At 39.6% G+C, this 19,472-nt stretch overlaps 1 protein-coding gene and 1 non-coding gene across 7 annotated transcripts in view; one reads left to right on the top strand and one right to left on the bottom strand.

The window, feature by feature from the left end:
- APP (amyloid beta precursor protein) overlaps nucleotides 1–19,472 on the bottom strand; it is a 273,675-nt gene that overhangs the window by 86,300 nt on the left and 167,903 nt on the right. For 2 of the 6 annotated variants that reach the window (XM_060010435.1, XM_060010436.1), the window contains exons 7-9: nucleotides 18,155–18,322; nucleotides 15,566–15,622; nucleotides 3,752–3,885 (exon numbers count right to left, since the gene is read on the bottom strand). In XM_060010435.1, coding sequence (XP_059866418.1) covers nucleotides 3,752–3,885; nucleotides 15,566–15,622; nucleotides 18,155–18,322 — 359 coding nt within the window. The remainder of the gene's footprint in view (nucleotides 1–3,751; nucleotides 3,886–15,565; nucleotides 15,623–18,154; nucleotides 18,323–19,472) is intronic. The other 4 variants (XM_060010437.1, XM_060010438.1, XM_060010439.1 and 1 more) reach the window with 2 other exon arrangements.
- LOC132425150 (small nucleolar RNA SNORA67) lies at nucleotides 6,189–6,330 on the top strand. The gene has a single exon (XR_009519351.1). It is a non-coding gene; the product is annotated as a small nucleolar RNA SNORA67 (small nucleolar RNA).

The raw sequence follows: 19,472 nt of genomic DNA, 5'->3' as shown, positions 1-19,472 counted from the left end.
AACACATTCACAGCAAAATTGGGGAAAATGTGCAGCTGCTATGAACAAGAACAGGATATAGAAGGAAAAGAAACATATTGCCCCAGATGCTTCGGTGGGTCCAAGAGTTAATGAAGAGCACCTGTGAGATGGGGGCTACTGAAGCCTACTTTTGCTTTACAGATGAGATAAGCCTTGAAATAAAAATATTTGAACTTCCTGCTTCCAAAATGTTCATAGTGGCGGTATTCTACCACAAATTCTTCAGGTAAGGAATCTCAAAATTAGTTTGAGACAGAAGTCAGATGTCTTGTTGGAATGTGAAAAACTGATTTCCTGCATTACATTTAAATCTTTACCATCTTCCTTTGTATATTCAGATCTTTCATCTTTGAGCAGGGGAATCCATGGAATAATTAAGGAGATTTATTTAGCTAATGCATTGAAAATAAGCACTCCTATAGAAATGAAATAAAATTTTGATTTTCAGAGCAATTTAATAATATCCTCCATCCTTCCAAATAAAACAATTCACCTACACCATCACGCTAGGCCTACTTACTGAAAGATAAACACACACTGTGGGCTCAACATCTCCCTTTGAACAATGGCTTCCACTGAGGTCCACTGATAATAGAGTGCATCACTCCTGACCTGCTAAATACCAGATCCAGTATTAAGAGCTTTCCAAAATCGCTCTCGTTTAATTGATTTCTCACATGAGATTAGCCTTGGCCATCCCCATTTTTTTTTTTTTTTTTTGCGGTGTGCAGGCCTCTCACTGTTGTGGCCTCTCCCGTTGCGGAGCACAGGCTCCGGACGCGCAGGCTCAGCGGCCATGGCTCACGGGCCCAGCCGCTCCACGGCACGTGGGATCCTCCCGGAACCGGGGCACGAACCCGTGTTCCCCGCATCGGCAGGGGGACTCTCAACCACTGCGCCACCAGGGAAGGCCGGCCATCCCCATTTTTATGGATCAGGTTAAGTTACCTGCTCAAAGTTATGCAGGAAAAAGATGGAGAAGGAAGGATATAAACCAAGATCTCTGTGGCTCTAAAGACCATGCTTTTGTCCCCTGTGGCCCAATTAGCCATTATAAAATGGCAAATCCAACAGATGAGCTAAGTTTATTTATATTTGGTGACAGGAGAAAAGGCCGTTCCTAAGATGTTGATGCTTCTATCATAAAAATAATAAATGTAGAGAAAGGTCAACTTCCATTTTGAAGAACCTTACTTTAAGGATATAGTAAAACTGTTAAAATCATATGGAATAAATGATCGTGCACCTTCTTATATTTGCTAGATACTATTCATAACATAGAACAACAGAAATCTGTAAGTTCAGAGTTATCATGAGCCCCAGCAACAACAAAAGCCCCAAATTCTCTGTATCGTAAGAAAACAAATAATAAAAAAAACTGTAATAAAAATCATTTTAAAAGATGACATTTTTAAATTAAAAATTCTCAGGATCTAGACTTCACAGTGGCCCCATATAGTCTTATAAAGCAATTTTCCACTGCATGCATGAAAGTATCAGTATCATCCGGATTTATGGATATTCAAAGACTTTGCTGTTTCATGCAGAGAAAATGACAAGTAATACAGAGAGATTTAAGAGGCAGGCAAGTTCAAACAGTCTCCAGAATTCAGTACCATCGGTTATGATGATAAATGTTGATCTCAAGCATCTCATACGTCTATGATCCCTGGAATCTAAGAGACAACATTCTCTGCTCCAGGATAACATTCTTTAAATTATCTCAGATATAGGTAGTAACTAAAAGGTGAAGAAAGTCCATTAAAACATATATGAACTAAGTCATGGCTTAAATAGGTGTGCTAAAATAAAGGTACTATTCTAGGACAGATCTATAATATCTGAAAGAGTAGTTAAAATCAGTGCTATTAACAGGCTCAAAATGACCAATAAATAATGGAAAAAATTCAGAATCTGTATTTTTTTAAAAAATAATGACTAAGTGGGTTCAAGATAGAAATGCAAGGTTAGGAAGGTACTTATATAAATGTATAGGGACTAAACGTTTACAATCCAGCTGGAGGAATAAAACTGGTGAGCAAATATTTAGTTAAATGCAAAAGAGCAGTGACTGCTTATCTCACTCTGAGGACTACCTGAGTGTAAGGAACGGCTGAGATGTGCCAGCGTGAAGAAGAGTGGGACACCTTTCCAGAGATCAATGCTGAGAGCAGAGAGAGGCCGTGATGGGTTTAGCATACGTTGAGCAGAGTGGTTTAAGGCTGCCCATATGATGACGGTAGCAGTTGAGGTGGGAGAGGAAGTAAGATGACTGGATTTGGGGTGCAGGAGGTTGGGTGAGGGGGCAGGCACTGGAAATGCCAAGCTGAGCGTTCAGTGTTTATTTTGCTCTTTTTCTTTTTGGGGCCTTCATTTTCCCACAAATGGATTTTGTGGGCAATAACAAGGTTCTGAGAGCTTCAGAAACAAGTAGTGAGACAGGATTTAAGTTTAAAAGATGTCTTTTCAGTGGCAATAAGTATGGCAGCTGATAGCCGTCCTACTCCTTCTCAACAGTGATTACATATTGTGTGTATCTTTCCTAAAGAAAAACCCTATTTTTCTTTCTTCATTCACTCAGTTATGTTTCCTTGAATCTGACTTTTCCTATTATTTCTTCATGTTCACTCTTCAGGGTATAGACTATGAGTTGAAACGGTGATTGGCAAGTAAGTGATGGATACGTATTTGTTGAATGACTGAACGAATGAATAAAGAATCTGAGAAAGGGAACTTCCCTGGCAGTCTAATGGTTATAGACTTCGCCTTCCAATGCAGTGGGTGAGGGTTTGATCCCTGGTTGGGGAGCTAAGGTCCCACATGCCTCAGGGCCAAAAAAACAAACATAAAACAGAAGCAATATTGTAACAAATTCAATAAAGACTTTAGAAATGGTCCACGTTAAAAAAAAAAAAAAAAAGAATCTGACAAAGGACTAAAATCCTCAGTATTATCTACCTTTAATACAACAGCTAGCACCTGGTAGCAGGCATAACTTAAATTGTAGTTGGTATTATTACATGTAAATTAGTTGTTTTGGAAACAATTTTTTGTTTCATAAAGAACATGATTAAAAAAAACAGGATTTGTAGCACAATGTAGTGAAAAGAGCACTGTACTAGGAGCAAGAAAGGCTTGGGTTCCGAATGCCTCTCTGTGTTACTTATATTGCTTTGTTCTAGAGTGGGAAGCTAAACGCTTGAAAGTTTACTGCATTATCTGTCATTTATGGGACTAGATGAAATGATCATTATGGTTCACTTTGGTTTTAAGCTCCTGGGGGAGTCCTATGAATTAACTCGGTAAGAAATGTTAGGTTCAAAGTTTTCATAATTTGGTATTCCATACAAAACTATTCATCTTTGCTAATGAACATTTTAAGTGATTTTAATTTACAACACCATTACAGGACTACGCTAAACAGAGTGACAAAACCATCAAGAAAGGTGTACACACAACTTAATTTGCGCTTATAAAATCTTACTATACTTACTATACCTGGGTCTTTCCTAGGTGGCAAGTTCAGGGAGAATGCAAAAAGCCCCAAATCGGTGCCCTTGTTGAAAACATTTACAATTAAAATGTTATGTCTTTAAGATCTGGATAAAATTAGAGCCTTACCCACCCCTAGGCATTCATCAACCATAGGGCCCCTGGGGAGACTCTGAGGCAGAGGCAAATCCAGATTTCCCCAGTATTGTACGACTGAAGGATGGAAATTCACATGTACCTGGGACATCCTCTCGCGGTGCTTGGCCTCCAGCCTCTCTTTGGCTTTCTGGAAATGGGCATGTTCATTCTCATCTCCAGGTGTCTCGAGATACTTGTCAACGGCGTCAGGGGTGCTGGCTGCTGTTGTAGGAACTATAAAGTAGAAGGAAAGAAGGCTTGAGGAGAGTGACAGACTATCCAGTCATTTCAAAGAAAGCCCTATTTTCCGTTTATTCCAGAACAAAGAACTTAGTAAAGAAGCACATACAAGATGTTAATGCTGTTTAAGAGACCACGAGACATTTTGCAGCACAGTAAGGATGTCTTTCCCCCCTTTCAAGGATAGGGTGAAGGAAAATCTTGAAAACAGTCCATTTTGCGATTACAGTATTATATTTAAAATTCTTTGCAAAACAAGCATGCATAGAGTAAAAACAGTTGGTGTTTAATACACACATGTTGCACCAAATACCTATGCCTTGCTAGATTAATGTTTGTAACCTTGAAAGTAAATGGTGGTATCAATATCACACCTTAAGATTCCTGAAAAACCCAAAGAAATCTCGAAATTAGCCTATGCAGAATAAATGCACCTCAGAGTAAAGATAAATCCTACACTATATATTTTAGATAGCTGGTGAGCAGTATTTGAAACAGTACCAAAAAACTCATAAATGTCAAGTTCATTTTTGAAATTACAAAAAGATCTTTCTGCCTTCACAAATTTGGCAATAGTCAACCAATTCATTATACTAGTTGTCAAAAGGAAAGTGATTTCTATTTTGAATTCCACTAATACTGCTGAGCAGTATTACTGAATTGCAGCATATACTGCTATATTGTGTGGAAAAATAAATACCCATAAAACTGAAGAGTGTACTATAAAGCAAAAATGTCTGAAACTCATGAGCCAAGTGATTTATAATGCTTATACCAGCAGTTTTACAAAAGATCAGCAATGACTAGTGAGAATTCAGAGCATTTATGAGCTTATTAAAAAAAAAAAAACAACATGAAAAGAAAACAAGATTTTGATTTAAACAAGAAAGCCTGGGGACTTCACTGGTGGCGCAGTGATTAAGAATCTGCCTTCCAACGCAGGGGACATGAGTTTGATCCCTGGTCCGGGAAGATCCCACATGCTGCAGAGCAACTAAGCCCATGCGCCACAACTACTGAGCCTGCACGCCCTAGAGCCCATGCTCCACAACAAGAGAAGCCACCGCAATGAGAAGCCTGCACATCGCAACAAAGAGCAGCCCCCGCTCGCCACAACTAGAGAAAGCCCGTGCGCAGCAGCAACAAAGACCCAATGCAGCCAAAAAAAAAAAAAGCATGTTCAACCAGAAAAATGAAATTAGGTGTTTGTTTTCACTATGTTCTCAGGTCAAATCAATTTATGTGTTTTATTCAAAAGATTACTCAACTATCTCCAGTGTTCTAAGTATTCTTCTTCCCTAATCTCATCTAAGATATCTGAGATACAATAACCCCAAAAGAACTTAAATGAGAAGAATTAATTGCTAGGTCATTTTGAAACTAAACCATAAGATAGGTGTCTTTTACGCATGTTTCAAGAAAACATCTGAAAATTCCCAATCTGAAGGCTCCAAGATTTGAACCAAAACGAGAAAGCTTTCTTGTTATATAATTAAATAATAAATTTAAAGAGAACTATTCATTCGGATTTCTTCCCTTCTACTTCAATCACTGTTTAATAATTCTTTCTTTACAAAATAAAAGCAGTTTAGTTGTCAATGCAGACGTTGCTCTGAAGTGGAAGGATACTTCACTTCAGGGCATTCCTGGAATTGTTTTCAAAATACCAGGGGATTCTGAGTCAACTGGTCTGGGATTGGCACAGGGCATACCTATTGAAAGACACCTGCCCCCCCTTCTGTGTAATAGACAAGGGGAAGGTGTATTTCAGCAGCACAAAGAAAGAAAGAAGCAAAGAACATGAACTGTGTAATCAGGCACACCTTGATTTCAATAACATCTTGATCTTAGGTTAGTTGTGACCCAGAGCAAGGAATTTAAGCACTCTATGTTCCAGTTTATTCATCTATCAAGTGGTGACAACAGGCCAACATACTAGGAGTGCTGGGAAAATGAGAAGCTATACCATGTGGCAGTCACCCTGCAGAAAGGGTGGCACACATGGCACTTCATTCATGTTAGCGCCCTTCCCTCCTTTGCTCATTATTGCATCCTAATCCAAATCTCAGCACTTATCCTAACCATAGGAAAAATGAGCTACTTTTATTTCACATCCACTGAAAATGAATTACACACAGTATCATGAAGTACCATGGATAGGAAAAGTAATAGGTACTTTTCTAAAAAATTTGGTATGACCTGCATAAAAGGCTGAAATTATTGAAAATGTATCCTAATTTTTAAGACTGAAAAATAATTTTCAATTAAATTTTTTTTTTTGTTAAAAAACAAAGGTAATCCAAGGTGATTCCCTCTTCCAAGGGGCCTGCTAGTGCCCCTCTTCAGGAAAGTAGCAACTTGGAATAAAATCTGGCACGCCTCTGGTTTCTGGGGAGAGGGGATGTTTGTTTCCTTGCCTTCCTTTGGCTGCCTACATGTATGCTTAAGTCTCTTTCTGGATAGACTTAGGGTGTCCTCTCATTCACACACTGAAGCTGCCTTTTTTCTGGACATAGGCCAGAGGCATCGATGTGCAGCAGGTTTCCTTAGTCATCAACTATGACCTCCCCACCAACAGGGAAAACTACATCCACAGAATCCGTCGAGGTGGCCATTTTGGCCGTAAGGGTGTGGCTGTTAACATGGTGACAGAAGAAAACAAGAGGACTCTTCGAGACATTGAGACCTTCTACAACACCTCCATTGAGGAGATGCCCCTCAATGTTGCTGACCTCATCTGAGATGGGTTGTTCTGCTACCTAGCCCCAGCCAGGGCTCAGTCCTTGGCGGGCGCTGAGGAGCAGCAGGAGGGGGGAGGGAAGGGAGTCAAGGGATGGACATCTTGTCATTTTTTTTTTTTTTTCTTTGAATAAATGTCACTTTTTGAGGCAAAAAAAAAACAAAAAAAAACAAAGGTAAATGTTTTTCTGCATTAGCTTAAGCAACTCAATATGCATGTATTTTTAACTTAACCATGTCCACACTTGAAATGGAAGTGGTATTTAGCATTTTTCCCCATGATTTTTTAAACATTTTCTCATCTTTTCTGGTAGCAAATGAGAACAAGTTAAAGTTCTTTTGGCATAGGACAATCTGGCAGAATGATATAATTAGGCAAACTATATTTCACATTTTGAACAGATGAAAATGTATAAATGTTTGGGGTCATATTTACAGATCAAGGTAACTATCTGCTGTAAGTTGCTGTAACCATAGCATGGCACCCTCTTTGGAAAACTGAAATTGTAAAAGTTACTATATAAGTAGAAAGATTCTCCAACTTTATGGTTTTCTCCGACTCTTGTGATTTGCAAATCTACTGTTTTATGGAGAGAAACACTAAAATCCTAGTCACTGTAATCTCATTAGTCTAAGTTGAAATGTAGCTTTGCAATATTAAGAATAAAACAATAAGAAAGAACCGAGCAAGCGAGGTATATTTAACAGGATGAAGAATATTTTAAGTATTAAAACTTACATTTTAGGAACAAGGAAATAAATACAAATCTTGTATTACAGATTTATTCCATTTAATTGAGAAATATTTCTCAGTAAATCCTTGTTAGTGGCTCCTGATACTTTCTTTAGTTGAGGACTTTAAGAGAAGCTATCTCTCTTTTAATTTTTTTTTTTTTTGCGGTGCGCGGGCCTCTCACCCCTGTGGCCTCTCCCGTTGCGGAGCACAGGCTCCGGACACGCAGGCTCAGTGGCCATGGCTCACGGGCCCAGCTGCTCTGCGGCATGTGGGATCTTCCCGGACCGGGGCACGAACCCGTGTCCCCTGCATCGGCAGGCTGACTCTCAACCACTGCGCCACCAGGGAAGCCCTCTTTTAATTTTTAATTCAAACTTTGTAGTCATTCATACTAGCCCTCCATCTCAATTGGTTTAAGTAATTGAAAATTTCCTGTATTCATACCAATCAGCAAATTAGATCACTGACCAGTCAAAGAGAGAAGAATGATGGTATTTCTTAATACTTTAAAATGAATTTAGTATATTATCACTACCTTGCAGCTGGTGAGGAGAAAGGGGAAAACGTTTTAAGTTTGTACAGAGAGCTCAGCTTCTATCTCCCCTAATTTTCCTACATCCTAAAGACATGGTCATAGCAGGACTGGCTGCCATTTTGTGATCATGACCATGGTAGGCCAGAGACATGATAACAAGGATGGGTGGGTAGGGGCAGGAAAACCTGTGCCTTAACGCCCTTACTCTTTCAAGATGCATCCTTTTGGGAAAGGAGAAGCTCAAGGCATGTCAGGAATGTTCCAGGGCACAAAGGAACAGGAAGCTCTATATCATGAGTCACTTAAACCGCTTAGAAAGCAGAAACAAATCGACTTTTAGGAGGGTTTATTTTTGTTGTGTTTTTTAAACAAAAAGCACAAAGCAGTTATCCTGTTCAGAGACCTTTGAGGTTCCTTAGAAACTGTGATACAGGCTCAGATTTCCAGGTTGGCCAAATAATAATACCCTCCCTTCATTAGCGTCTACTGCGCTAGGCACTTTACATGTGTTCTCATTTAACAGGTGGGGAGGAGAAAACATTACCCTGTTATATACATTTATTGTGTAGTAAGGAAATACTGTCACTTAACATACTCACATCCCCAGACACACACAAGTCAGTCTGAATTTAGGATGACTAAGCCATGAAGAGGCTATAAAGTTAATACTTAGAGCAGTAAGGGGCTAATCAACATGTCTGGGGTACTGGAAAGGGTTTGGTTTGTTGATGACCAACCTGTACAGGCAAAAGATATGCTTTGTTATGATAACTGCCAGCCTATTTTCTAACAAACAGTTTCCTGCCCTGAATGCTATCTGGTAAATGACCACCAACCAACGTTTCAGCAGCAGAAGTAGGGTTATGAAGCAGGTCAGGAGAGAGAACCCACTGAGCTTGAATCCAAATGATCTTTTGGCCTCTGGCCTCAGCTCAAACATGCTCCTTTGTACCTCCTGCAAGCAGGCTCACTGAGTCTATTCACTCTTCCGCAGAAAACCAAACTTAAACATCTTAAGCTCTATGTTTTGACCTCTTCAGCTGGCAAATAATTAGCAGCAGTCTCACCATCAGGGTGCATGGGCTTTTGACTTTTAAATGACCTTCATATTGATTTTCTTAGTCTAGTCTCATAACAGCCTTATGGAATATAGTTAAGACATAGACCTTTTAATACTGAGAATGGGTGTCTAATGTAATACCAAATGAAAACATGCAACAGAAACGCAGTTCCAATTCATAGCACGTTACTGCCTCAATGTGGACTGGATGACTAATGCTTTTGATATAAGCCTCATCTCTTTTGTCTTTTTTGCAATCCTGGGAGGTCAGAGGTATCTGAGGAGCTGCATAGCAGCTTGGATGTAGACTCTGATGCCTCGAGTGTGCTTGTTCATTTCCTTATTCCTCCTTTCACCAAATCAACAGGTATTACAGTCCCTAGTACCTGTGAGGCATATGGCAGAAACCAATGAGTGAAACAAAGACCCTTGTCCTGGTGGAATTATATTCTAGTGAGAGAAACGAACAGGACACACACACACACAACACAAACACACACACACACAACACACAACACACACACACGAAGACAACAATAAATCATATTGTTAGAATGTGACTTGTGTTATGGAGAAAAAGAAAGAAAGATCAAGGTTAAGAAAAGAGTTCCGGGGAAGGAGGGGGGACACTGCAGCAGTAAGTAGGTGGCCAGGCTCAGTCTAATTGAGAAGGTGACGTTTAGACAAAGAGCTGAACTGAAGCCTTACTTCCCAGTTACCTGCTGGAAGAACAGGCAAATGAAGAAACTAGCACAAAGGCCTTTGGAAGTGAGTATGCCTGGAAACGGGAAAATTCCAAGATGAGCAAGGTCTGTGTGACCAGAGCAGAGGAAGCAAGGGAGAGAGTAGTGAGACAGGCAGAAAGGAAATAGGGACAGATCACGAAGGGCCTTGAAGCCATGGTAAAGGCTGTCAGGAACCCATGGGGATTGTTTTGAGGAGAGAAAAATGTGATGTGATGTGTTTTAAAAGGATCGTTCTGTCTGTTAAGGGACAAAGCAGAAGATGATCTTTTAAGAGTAAAAGATGAAGATGAGGGTGGCTTGGAAAAGTAGCAGGAAGTTGGTAAGGGGTTCTCATGGAAGGTACCCCCCCATACCCACACAAGGAGACATGAGAAAGAGCACAGATTTACTTTTTTTTCTCACCCCAAAATGCTGTTTCCTAAACCATAGGGTAACCAGATACTAAGGGAGACATTGTTTTCACATGTTGGTGAAGGTTCATTTCAGTTCTGATAATGATGCATCAATGCCTGTCACAACACTTCCACTTCACACTATAATCTCCTCTCTTAGTGTCAGGCAGAGCTCTATCTTTTGTGGGGTGAGGATGGTGGGAGAGGGGAGCAGATTTGCTTTCAATTTGTTAGCAAACCCTCGAGCTGCACTCAATGTTCCTGCCACAAAATATACCACCATCATTGGCGACATGGTGCCAATGAAACCTTTTCATTCCTGTGTTTCCCCCAGAAAATTTAATAATTGTAAGGGGTGTTACATCAAATAAGGTAGAGACGGTTATGGTCTTAGAATGTGGTAGAGAGCACTTTTTTTGGCACGGATGGAGAACCTTCGTATCAGGGACACCATCAAATTTAACTGCAAATGCACCAAATGCTCATTTTAGTTCTGATTCTGTAATCACTGCATAGTGCCCCTCTCCTGTTCATATTAAAGACAGCAAGAACGGGGCGTCAAAAGTAGGGACATGGTGAAAAATTGCCGCTATCATTTTGATATCCGTTTGTCTCCTCAGTCTCTAGGGTGACATATAATTTTAAGGTCATAACGGGCTCAGGATGCAAAAGGAGAAATAACCGCATCTTCAAACAGTAACAACTATGACTACCTCTCTAAACAGAGGCCATAAATGGCATGTAGTCAATATACTAATGTTAGAGTCTAACAAGAAAATTTGGTTGGTCTCCTTTCATCAGCAAAAAGGCAATTTATCTCTATAGCATTGACAACAGAAGATAAAAGTAAATTAAGACCCATACAGTCATTGCCTCATCATTGAAAATCCTATTTTATACAGAGCTAGCAATGCTGTCACATGAAATGGCTGTGATTTATATGATGGGTGACAATGAGGATAATTTATATACAGGAAATACAAACCTGCAAAGGAAGATCTGATGCAAAAATTTCATCTCTCCACACGGCAGAGCTTATAGACTGACACCCCAACTTTAAAAAAGAGAAAAAAATCTCTCCATTTCTCTAATTGCAAAATAACTAAGATCCCTAATGCATTCTAAACTCAAGTATTTATCAAGTCCCAGTTAGATGAGACATTTATAAGGTGAAAATAGTCTGCGATCCTTACATGTGGTACCAGACTCTACAAAAAAAAGAACAAAGGCACTTTCCCCTGACATGCCCTTGTAACACACTTATTTTATAGTCAGTGCAGTCATAGTTGGCAGACTATCAGTGCATCGTGTGGACATAAGTTAATAAGAATGTAATCTATGCTGCATTTACTCTAGTCAAGCTACATTTCTTTTTTATGTCTTATGGACATGTACTGATGTGGGGATTTTGTCAAATATGTGAAATGAGCATGAACGAATCAATGCTGGTGTTATTTTTATTAATGTCTATATCCTATTTAGCACAATGCACCATAATATAAGAGCAACTTCAAGTCTGAATCTAAAAACCATATGTGAGGCCATAGCAACAATCACTGGCATCTAGGATGTCTTAACCTTCAGTTATTGTTTTTTGTCCATTTGTCAGAGCTATGCTCTATTTCATTAATGGTGGATCATAAAGGGATGACCTGCCATCGTCACTTGATGCTCAACAGATGAGTTCAAAAAGTCACACTCTTCAGTATTGTCCACTTTCATAGAAACTGTAACCATAAAAGTCACATGGAACTGTTAATCTCTATGGAGGTCTTAAGGATAAAACCAATTTCATTCTACTCCAGGCTTCCACAGCCATGTTTCCCTCCACTTGTGCATTTTAGTTTATATTGTTATTTAATTCCAGCACATACTTGAGTCTCATCACATTGATAAAACTGTCAAGTTATTGAAAGTAGGGTATCTGGTTTAGTTTGCTGGTGTCCCTTGAAATACCTAGCTTAGTACCGGCATGTCCCAGGCTCAAAAGTAACAGCTTTATTAAACCAGGGGTTGGCCTGCTGGTTGCTTTTGGTAAATAATGTTATATTGGAACACAGCTGTGTCTATTCATTTACCTATTGTCTGAGGCTGCTTTCACACTACAACTGACGCATTGAGTACTTATAACAGAGACCATTGGGCCTGTGGAACTAAAAAACTGACCCTTTGGTCTTTTACAGAAATTTTTTGTCGACTCTTTTATTAAACTATCTAATTACTCTTCTTTGGAAATATTGTAGCTAAAGAACAGAGCATATACATAATGAGCAGTTTTTACTGTTCTTAGTAAATGAACTTTTTTTTTCTTTTTTGTTAGATGCTGGTTTGCTGAGCAAATCAATTCTTTTCAATCTTAGGGCTTTTCACTATGGTAGCTTGGTGGAAAAAAAAAACATTCTTTTTATCCTGACAATTTCTGGATACAAAAGATGTGGCTTCTCCTACTTGTCAATACAATAGATTGTATTGGCACTGATGTGACATGTAATTTAATGCACCACCGCGTCTTTTAATTGTTTTTAATAATGCTTGGCAGTTTCATAAAAATATCAGAGTTCTATTAGTATCAGAGAATGTGTTAACGGGAACTAACATTTGCTCTTTCACAATCAGAAGAACAAGTATAGTTAAGAACAATGGTTCAAGTCTGCCCAAAGACTAGATGGTCTTGGTATTATGACAGGACACTGCAACTCTGGGACTAAGGTGGCACATTCCATTCAAAGGACACACAGTACGTTATTCACAGTGCCACAACTCACTGCAGGTAAAGGGGTCAAAGTCATCGGTCATTCTCTTTGGCCAGACCCCTTGGTGCAGTTGGCTGACTTGAAATTGGCAAGATGCTCTTTGAGATGAAAAGCATCTGTTTACCTTTGGAGATGCAATCTGATGGGAAGAACACCAGGGGAAAAAAAGATCATACTCGCATGATGTTTATGTTTGAAACATAAACTTATCAATAAATATTGCTGTACTAATTTTATTGTTCACAAACACTGCACTGGGCCAAGTGAATGTGAAACCTTTGTATCATCCTAACCCAAATGGGCAGACACAAAATTCATGTCAGAAGCAACTCAACTTTCATAAGATTTTTAATTCCAAATGGGAAAGGGATTTTTTTAAAGGATTCAAATCCATAAATTTATGAGTAAAATGAAAGCTCTTAGCCTCCTGTCTCTACCCTCTCAACCTATAGTTTAGATTCCTACCTATGAAAACAAAACCAAAAAAATCAAGTGTCCCTTAAAATTGCAATGCTCAAAATCGGTTTTTATGACAAAGATTTAAAATCTAGAAATGCCTAATTATAATAAGAAGTCTTGACAGGAAAATTATTGTATTTATAATGTAAACCATCACACATTTTCTCCACACAAGCAATCTTATTATCAGTTTAACTGAAGAGCTTTGTCTAGCTCATTTCACATTTATTATGTGACCAGAAGCAACTCAGACTGAGAAACCTAGAAGACCACCCACCTTTGTGAAAAAAGATGTCCTCCGATTAGCCCTAGGTTATGAAGCAGCCAAAGGCAAGCTCCAGCTGTCTAATCAAACGGGCTTGCTCACCTTTCTCAGTCTGGCTCATTTTCTCCAACGCCAGTCTGCTATCTGCATTTGACCTCCTGATGACTATGACTTTTTCAATTCAAATGTACAGCTTTGCTATAAATAAGAGAGCATAGCTGCACAGGCTATAAATAACTAGAAATTATATGCCTTCTCTAGTCTGTTTGTACTAGCATTGCAAAACCCTTCACTTTCTGTGATTGAACAGTCTTTGCAGGAAGACAAGAAAATACAGCTGCCAAAAATCACCCTCACCCTCCTATAATGGAAAGGTGTCATGATCCCACACACACTACAAGTAGATGGAGAAAATTACCGGGAAAGAGAAAATTACAAGAGATTGTCAATGTCTGTACTGTACACAAGTACAGTACCTCACGAAAATAAATTTATCGAATGATGATGTTCATTCCCAGTAATTAATAGAAATAGAAAAAGACAATTCTTTCATATGCTTACAAATGATATAAAATGAAACAAAGTAAAAATAATGACTTTTGTAAAAGGGTGGGAAAGATTTAATTTACTGATACACGCTGTATTCATGGCATTTAGGAAAAAATGTTTTTAATACCCGTCATCCACTTCCCATGATTTTCTGTATTCTTAAAATGTGCTTCTGAAGCTCAAATGTAATTTTTCTAACCGAGAAAACAATATCAGAACCAAATAGTTGGCCATTTGGAGTGCAGGGCATAGCCACACATGTCATTTAAGCCTCAAACCTGGTCCTGCCACATTTGTTGGCTGGGGACAAGTCGCCAAGCTCTTGAAGCCTCATTTTCTTGTATGCACAAAGGAAATGAGGAAAATGGCCACAAAATATTCTTGAGAAAAAGAAATGATCTATGAAAAATGCCTTGTAAAAATGTAACACGCCATGCAGCTCAATGTACTATCAAGCCCACAGTATAAAATCTAGAGTTCTCCTTAGTTCTTCTATGTCTGCCCACTTGCCATACTTTCAACTATAGTTTATCTCTTTTAAGAAAAGATCGCTAGCTTCATCAATTGTGAGACTAGGTTTTCTTTCCCAGGATGATATAGATAAGTGCTAATTTTCACTATACCTAAGCTACAACTGAAATTGTGTCTCTTCCCCCAGCAACCATAAGCATCCGTAGTATATATCATCCCTAACCTAATGCTGGAGGAATCTATTCTGGGATATAATCCACATTTCAAAATGAGTATTTGTGTGTTTGACAACACATTTTTAAACAAAGCTAGACTGATAGGTCAACTGAAATCACAATGCACAGACGTTATAAGGTAGGTTAATATAATATTTCTTTACAGGAAGCTCTTTCCCTACATCTTAATGATGAAATCAGAAGATGGGCACTTCTGTCCCACTAGTGTGCGTTCAGGGAGGGGACAGAGAGGCCTTGATTTCTAAAAGCGACCGTTTATTTCCTAAAGCATAACAGCTGTCTTGAAACACACCCAACTGAAGCCTTCGCGTATGTTACTGGTCCATAAAGTTAGTATCATGCATGCACATTAAATATTTTTCTGGGAAACAAGTCACTTAGACACACAGGCTTTTGCTAAATCGTGCCATCTTGTGAGCTTTAGGAAATAAAATATTGATGCCAAATGAAACACAAAATAACATTGTATATACAATATTTTATAGAACCACATGAAATAAAAAGGAAACTGATCAGAAATAGAAGAAGCTTAGTCAAAGCTCTTAGCCCAACAATGGAAGCTATCTGGCAAAATTAGACGTAATTACAAGCAAGGCAATGGAAATAAACATTTGGTTAAAAGACAGGTGTTCAAGAAACACAAAACCATGCAAAGGTGAGGAGGCTGGAGCTACAGTCCAGCCATGCAACGTTCTCCTCCCTCCTCCCCTCCCTTGAGTGAATGACAACGTACGTTTAACAGGATCTTGGGGAAGAGGTTCCTGGGTGGTCTTGAGTAAACTTTGGGACACTATGGAGAAAATAAGAGAACATAACTAAAAACAAAAATGGAAACATGGGAATGATGGATGAAACTCACTCATACGATTCTACTGACCAAAGGAAATAACAAAAACGAAAACATTGAATTAAAAACAAAAACTAAACAAATATCCTGAGCTTGGGCCCCAGCATGGAACCACGGTAAACACACAAACAAAAGATATTTTTCCACAAACACATCTTGGATTGTGGATATTCTGTCTCTGATAGTACATCCCAGTACCCCGTGGAAGGATTTCTTGCTCCCATCTCCCTCCTTAGTGCCAGGATCACCAATTCCCATCCGTCCCGTCTTCATGGTATCTCTATTCTTTTCACCCATTCCAAGGGCAGCCCTGGCCGTCGGCTCTGGTTACTGATTGAAGCTTTTACTCTCCACTTACATCTGTCCCCTCTTCTAACTGGTCTTCAGCCTCCCGTGTTTGCTCTCTGGATACATTATTCTATAACCCACCTCCCCTGAAACTAAGTACTGACTGTTTGTCCATTACACCTTTGTTGGGAGCATCTATCTTTGGCAAATTTCTTGGCAAAGGGTGTGCCATCCAGAGCACCTCTAGAGGCTCCATCTGATCTGTGGTGCCCATGGTTCTTGCTCCCAGTCTGAGTCAAATCAAACTAATCAAATGGAGGGGGTGTGCAGTGAGGGTAATAGTGAGATTTTTTTGGGGGGGGTGGAGGATAATTTTTAATGTTTTTTTTTTTTTGGCGGCACTGCGGGGCATGCAGGATCTTAGTTCTCTTGACTAGGGATTGGACCTGCGCCCCCTGCAGTGGAAGCGCTGCGGCCTAACCACGGGACCGCCAGGGAATTTCTGATAATTTCTAATTCTTGATGCAAATTCATCACTGCTAATAACTTTTAAAACCCTCTTTCTTATTATATATATATGTATATATTTGTATATATACCCACACATACATATTTATATTTCAAAACATAAATCCACCCCAGGGAAAGGGAGAAAAAAGTTGGAAATCTGCCAGGAAATCTCCCACAGCAGCGAAACCACCGAGAATCATTATAACAAAAGCCCTTTGTTCAAGAGGCTCCGGGCAACAGAATCCGCCATTGTCCTCCAAGTTACCCAACCTAATTAACGTTTTTGTTTGAAACTCAAGAAAGGAGTCTTTTGAGCTGGAAGCCACAATCTTCCCATCAGAGCCAGAAAAGAAGCCCTTGGGGTTACCAGTTCCTAAACCTGTTCTCACACAGGGTAGAAGTGGAGTCATCTCTCACCCAAGAGACCAACAGGAACTTTTCCAGTAGATTCCACTTAGATACTGGGCTTCACAGTAGAAGGTGTTGATATTGCAGACCCTTTGTTGTTTAGCTTAATCTTATGATCACATGGAAAACAATTTATATAATCCCTGGGAATCCTAGGCAGGAAATGGTGGCTGTCGCTCTCACCAGAACAACTGGAAAAAGGCAGGAGTCTCTCAAAAGAGAAGCATGTAATTATTGAGTTTAACCTTTAATTTATCAAGTTGAGTAACTATTCCTTGAGTAGATCCCACTTCCTTCTAGTGGAATAGATAGATAGATACATAGGTAGGCAGGTAGATAGATAGACAGGTAGGCAGATAGATAGATAGATAGATAGATAGATAGATAGATAGATAGATAGACAGGGAATTTAATGTGAAAAGCTGTTAAGAACAGAGGTCCCAAATGTTTGGTGTGTTACCTCTGGAGAACTATCTCTGTGGAAATAGTTTCAACTTGCATTTAAGTCATCATGACTTCATTTATTTATTCCCCCTGAGTTATGAAAAACTTAAAGTGGAAGAGAAAAAGGCTTGGAAAATTATATTCCCTGAGCCTTAGTCACTAATGCTAAGTGAGGAGTTTTCTTCTGTCCATTCCAAGATAAGACACGAAAACTCGCCATCGCAAACGTCCCTGTGTGAGCTCAGGTGCCACTGGGGCATTTCTATCCTCTGGCATCTGAAGTGCATGTGCTCAACTCAAGCCCATTCCCTCGCCACCACCATAAACGTCACGTGTTATGAAATGATACTCATCACGGCAGTACGCCTTGCCAGTGGCACGGAAGCGTCATCAGCCAGGCTTCCGGTGGTAACCCTTCTTTACACGTGGAGTGCACATGCAGAGGCCCGAACACAGAGGTACACGGACAAACACGTAAGTATACATTTGCAGAAATAGCTGAGAAGACAAAACAGCAACTCCAGCTTGGCTTAAAGAGAAGCACTCAAAAGTCCCTCGAGACTGCAAGACGGATGCACCATAGCTAGTACAAGAACACATCCACGGCCATGCTTTATTAGAGAAAGACGGAGATGTGTGCTCATGATCGAACGTCCTGGAGGAGATGCCCGGCAATTAGAGACATTGACAGAAACGTGGTTAGTGGTAGCAACAGACCCATTCCCGAGAACCAGGAAAACCATCGGAAAACCAGTCTGTTACAAAGAGCAGAGTCAGTGGCGAGAAAGATGAAAAGGTGGCCAGGCTGGAGGAAGGTCCACTTACTGACGCTGCCACACACGGCCATGCAGTACTCCTCTGTGTCAAAGTTGTTTCGGTTGCCGCCACATCCGCCGTAAAAGAACGGGGCGCACTTCCCTTCAGTCACATCAAAGTACCAGCGGGAGATCATTGCTCGGCATGGCCCCGTCTCGGCTTGTTCAGAGCACACCTCTAATCAGAGGAGATGTGGGGAACCACATTTAGCATGAAAAGGTACGGCTGGCTGTTCATGTACACGTTTACTATTCTTAACGCGTTAGTCCTTCCAGTGGTAATTGGGCTGGGTTTATCCGGCAGCATCTGACAGACATTTACTAAGGAATTTAATTATCTACCAGGACTTTGGAATTACTTCTGAAACAAAGCAGTGCATGCTCGTCTGGTTTAATGAGTGTAGCTCTCAGTAGTAATAAAAGGATTCCAGCTAGAGGTGAACAGACCTTTTCGGTGCTTTCAGATAATATTAAATGCCTGAAGATGTGCGCACATCAAAATATTTCTTCCCTATAAAAAATAAACTTCTCTTTTAAATAATTTGAAGGCAACTTTAAAGGTAAAAGGATTATGTCTGGTTATGATGCAAAAAGTTTAACCTGTCGCAAACACCTGATTGTTTTCCTTGAATAAATGACTGCCTTGACTTAAAGTATAAACTAATTATACATATTCTGAATGTGATCCAGTTTTCAGAGAGACCCAGCCTGTCCACTGACTATATTTGAAAACATACATAAAACCTGTGAAAGTGACTTCAAGTTGATTACGTTAACTCTAATTAAAGACAAATTCTTCTTTGAATATTTGTCTGTCCCTTGGCCAAAAATGTTTCAAATAACAAAACATAGTCAAACAACTCCAATTTGTTAAGACATACCATACATTGTTTTACATTATAACACAGCTTACCTGTCAACATGCCTTGCCACCCTCACCCAAATCAGGTTCATAATCCCTGATTGACTGAAAGTGTAGCAACCTGTAGGATTCCATTTGTAAAGTTATTGCAATTAGAATTAGAACTCTACCTCCCATGTATATTCCATTTTAGTCAGAAGTCAAAACGATTTTCCTATTCGGTTTGCGTCCCACCCTAGCTAGGCTTACAGAGATCCTTCTGATACCTCAGCACACTCAGATGTCTTGCTTATTCTTAGTTTTACTAACATGCCAGGGAAAAGCATGCTTCTTCTAAAAGACAAAAATCCATGCATAATTCAGAGCTTCCTATTAGGAATATTCAACAGACTGCTCTAGGAAGTCTCATCAATCAATCACTCAAAGACAAAGATCCACAATGTTTATGTAAAAGGAACTACTGTTT

This window comes from Delphinus delphis, chromosome 4, assembly GCF_949987515.2.
Source record: "Delphinus delphis chromosome 4, mDelDel1.2, whole genome shotgun sequence".
Taxonomy (NCBI): Eukaryota; Metazoa; Chordata; class Mammalia; order Artiodactyla; family Delphinidae; genus Delphinus; species Delphinus delphis.
The sequence above is the reverse complement of the archived record's forward strand: the minus strand, read 5'-3'. Positions and strand labels throughout refer to the sequence as shown.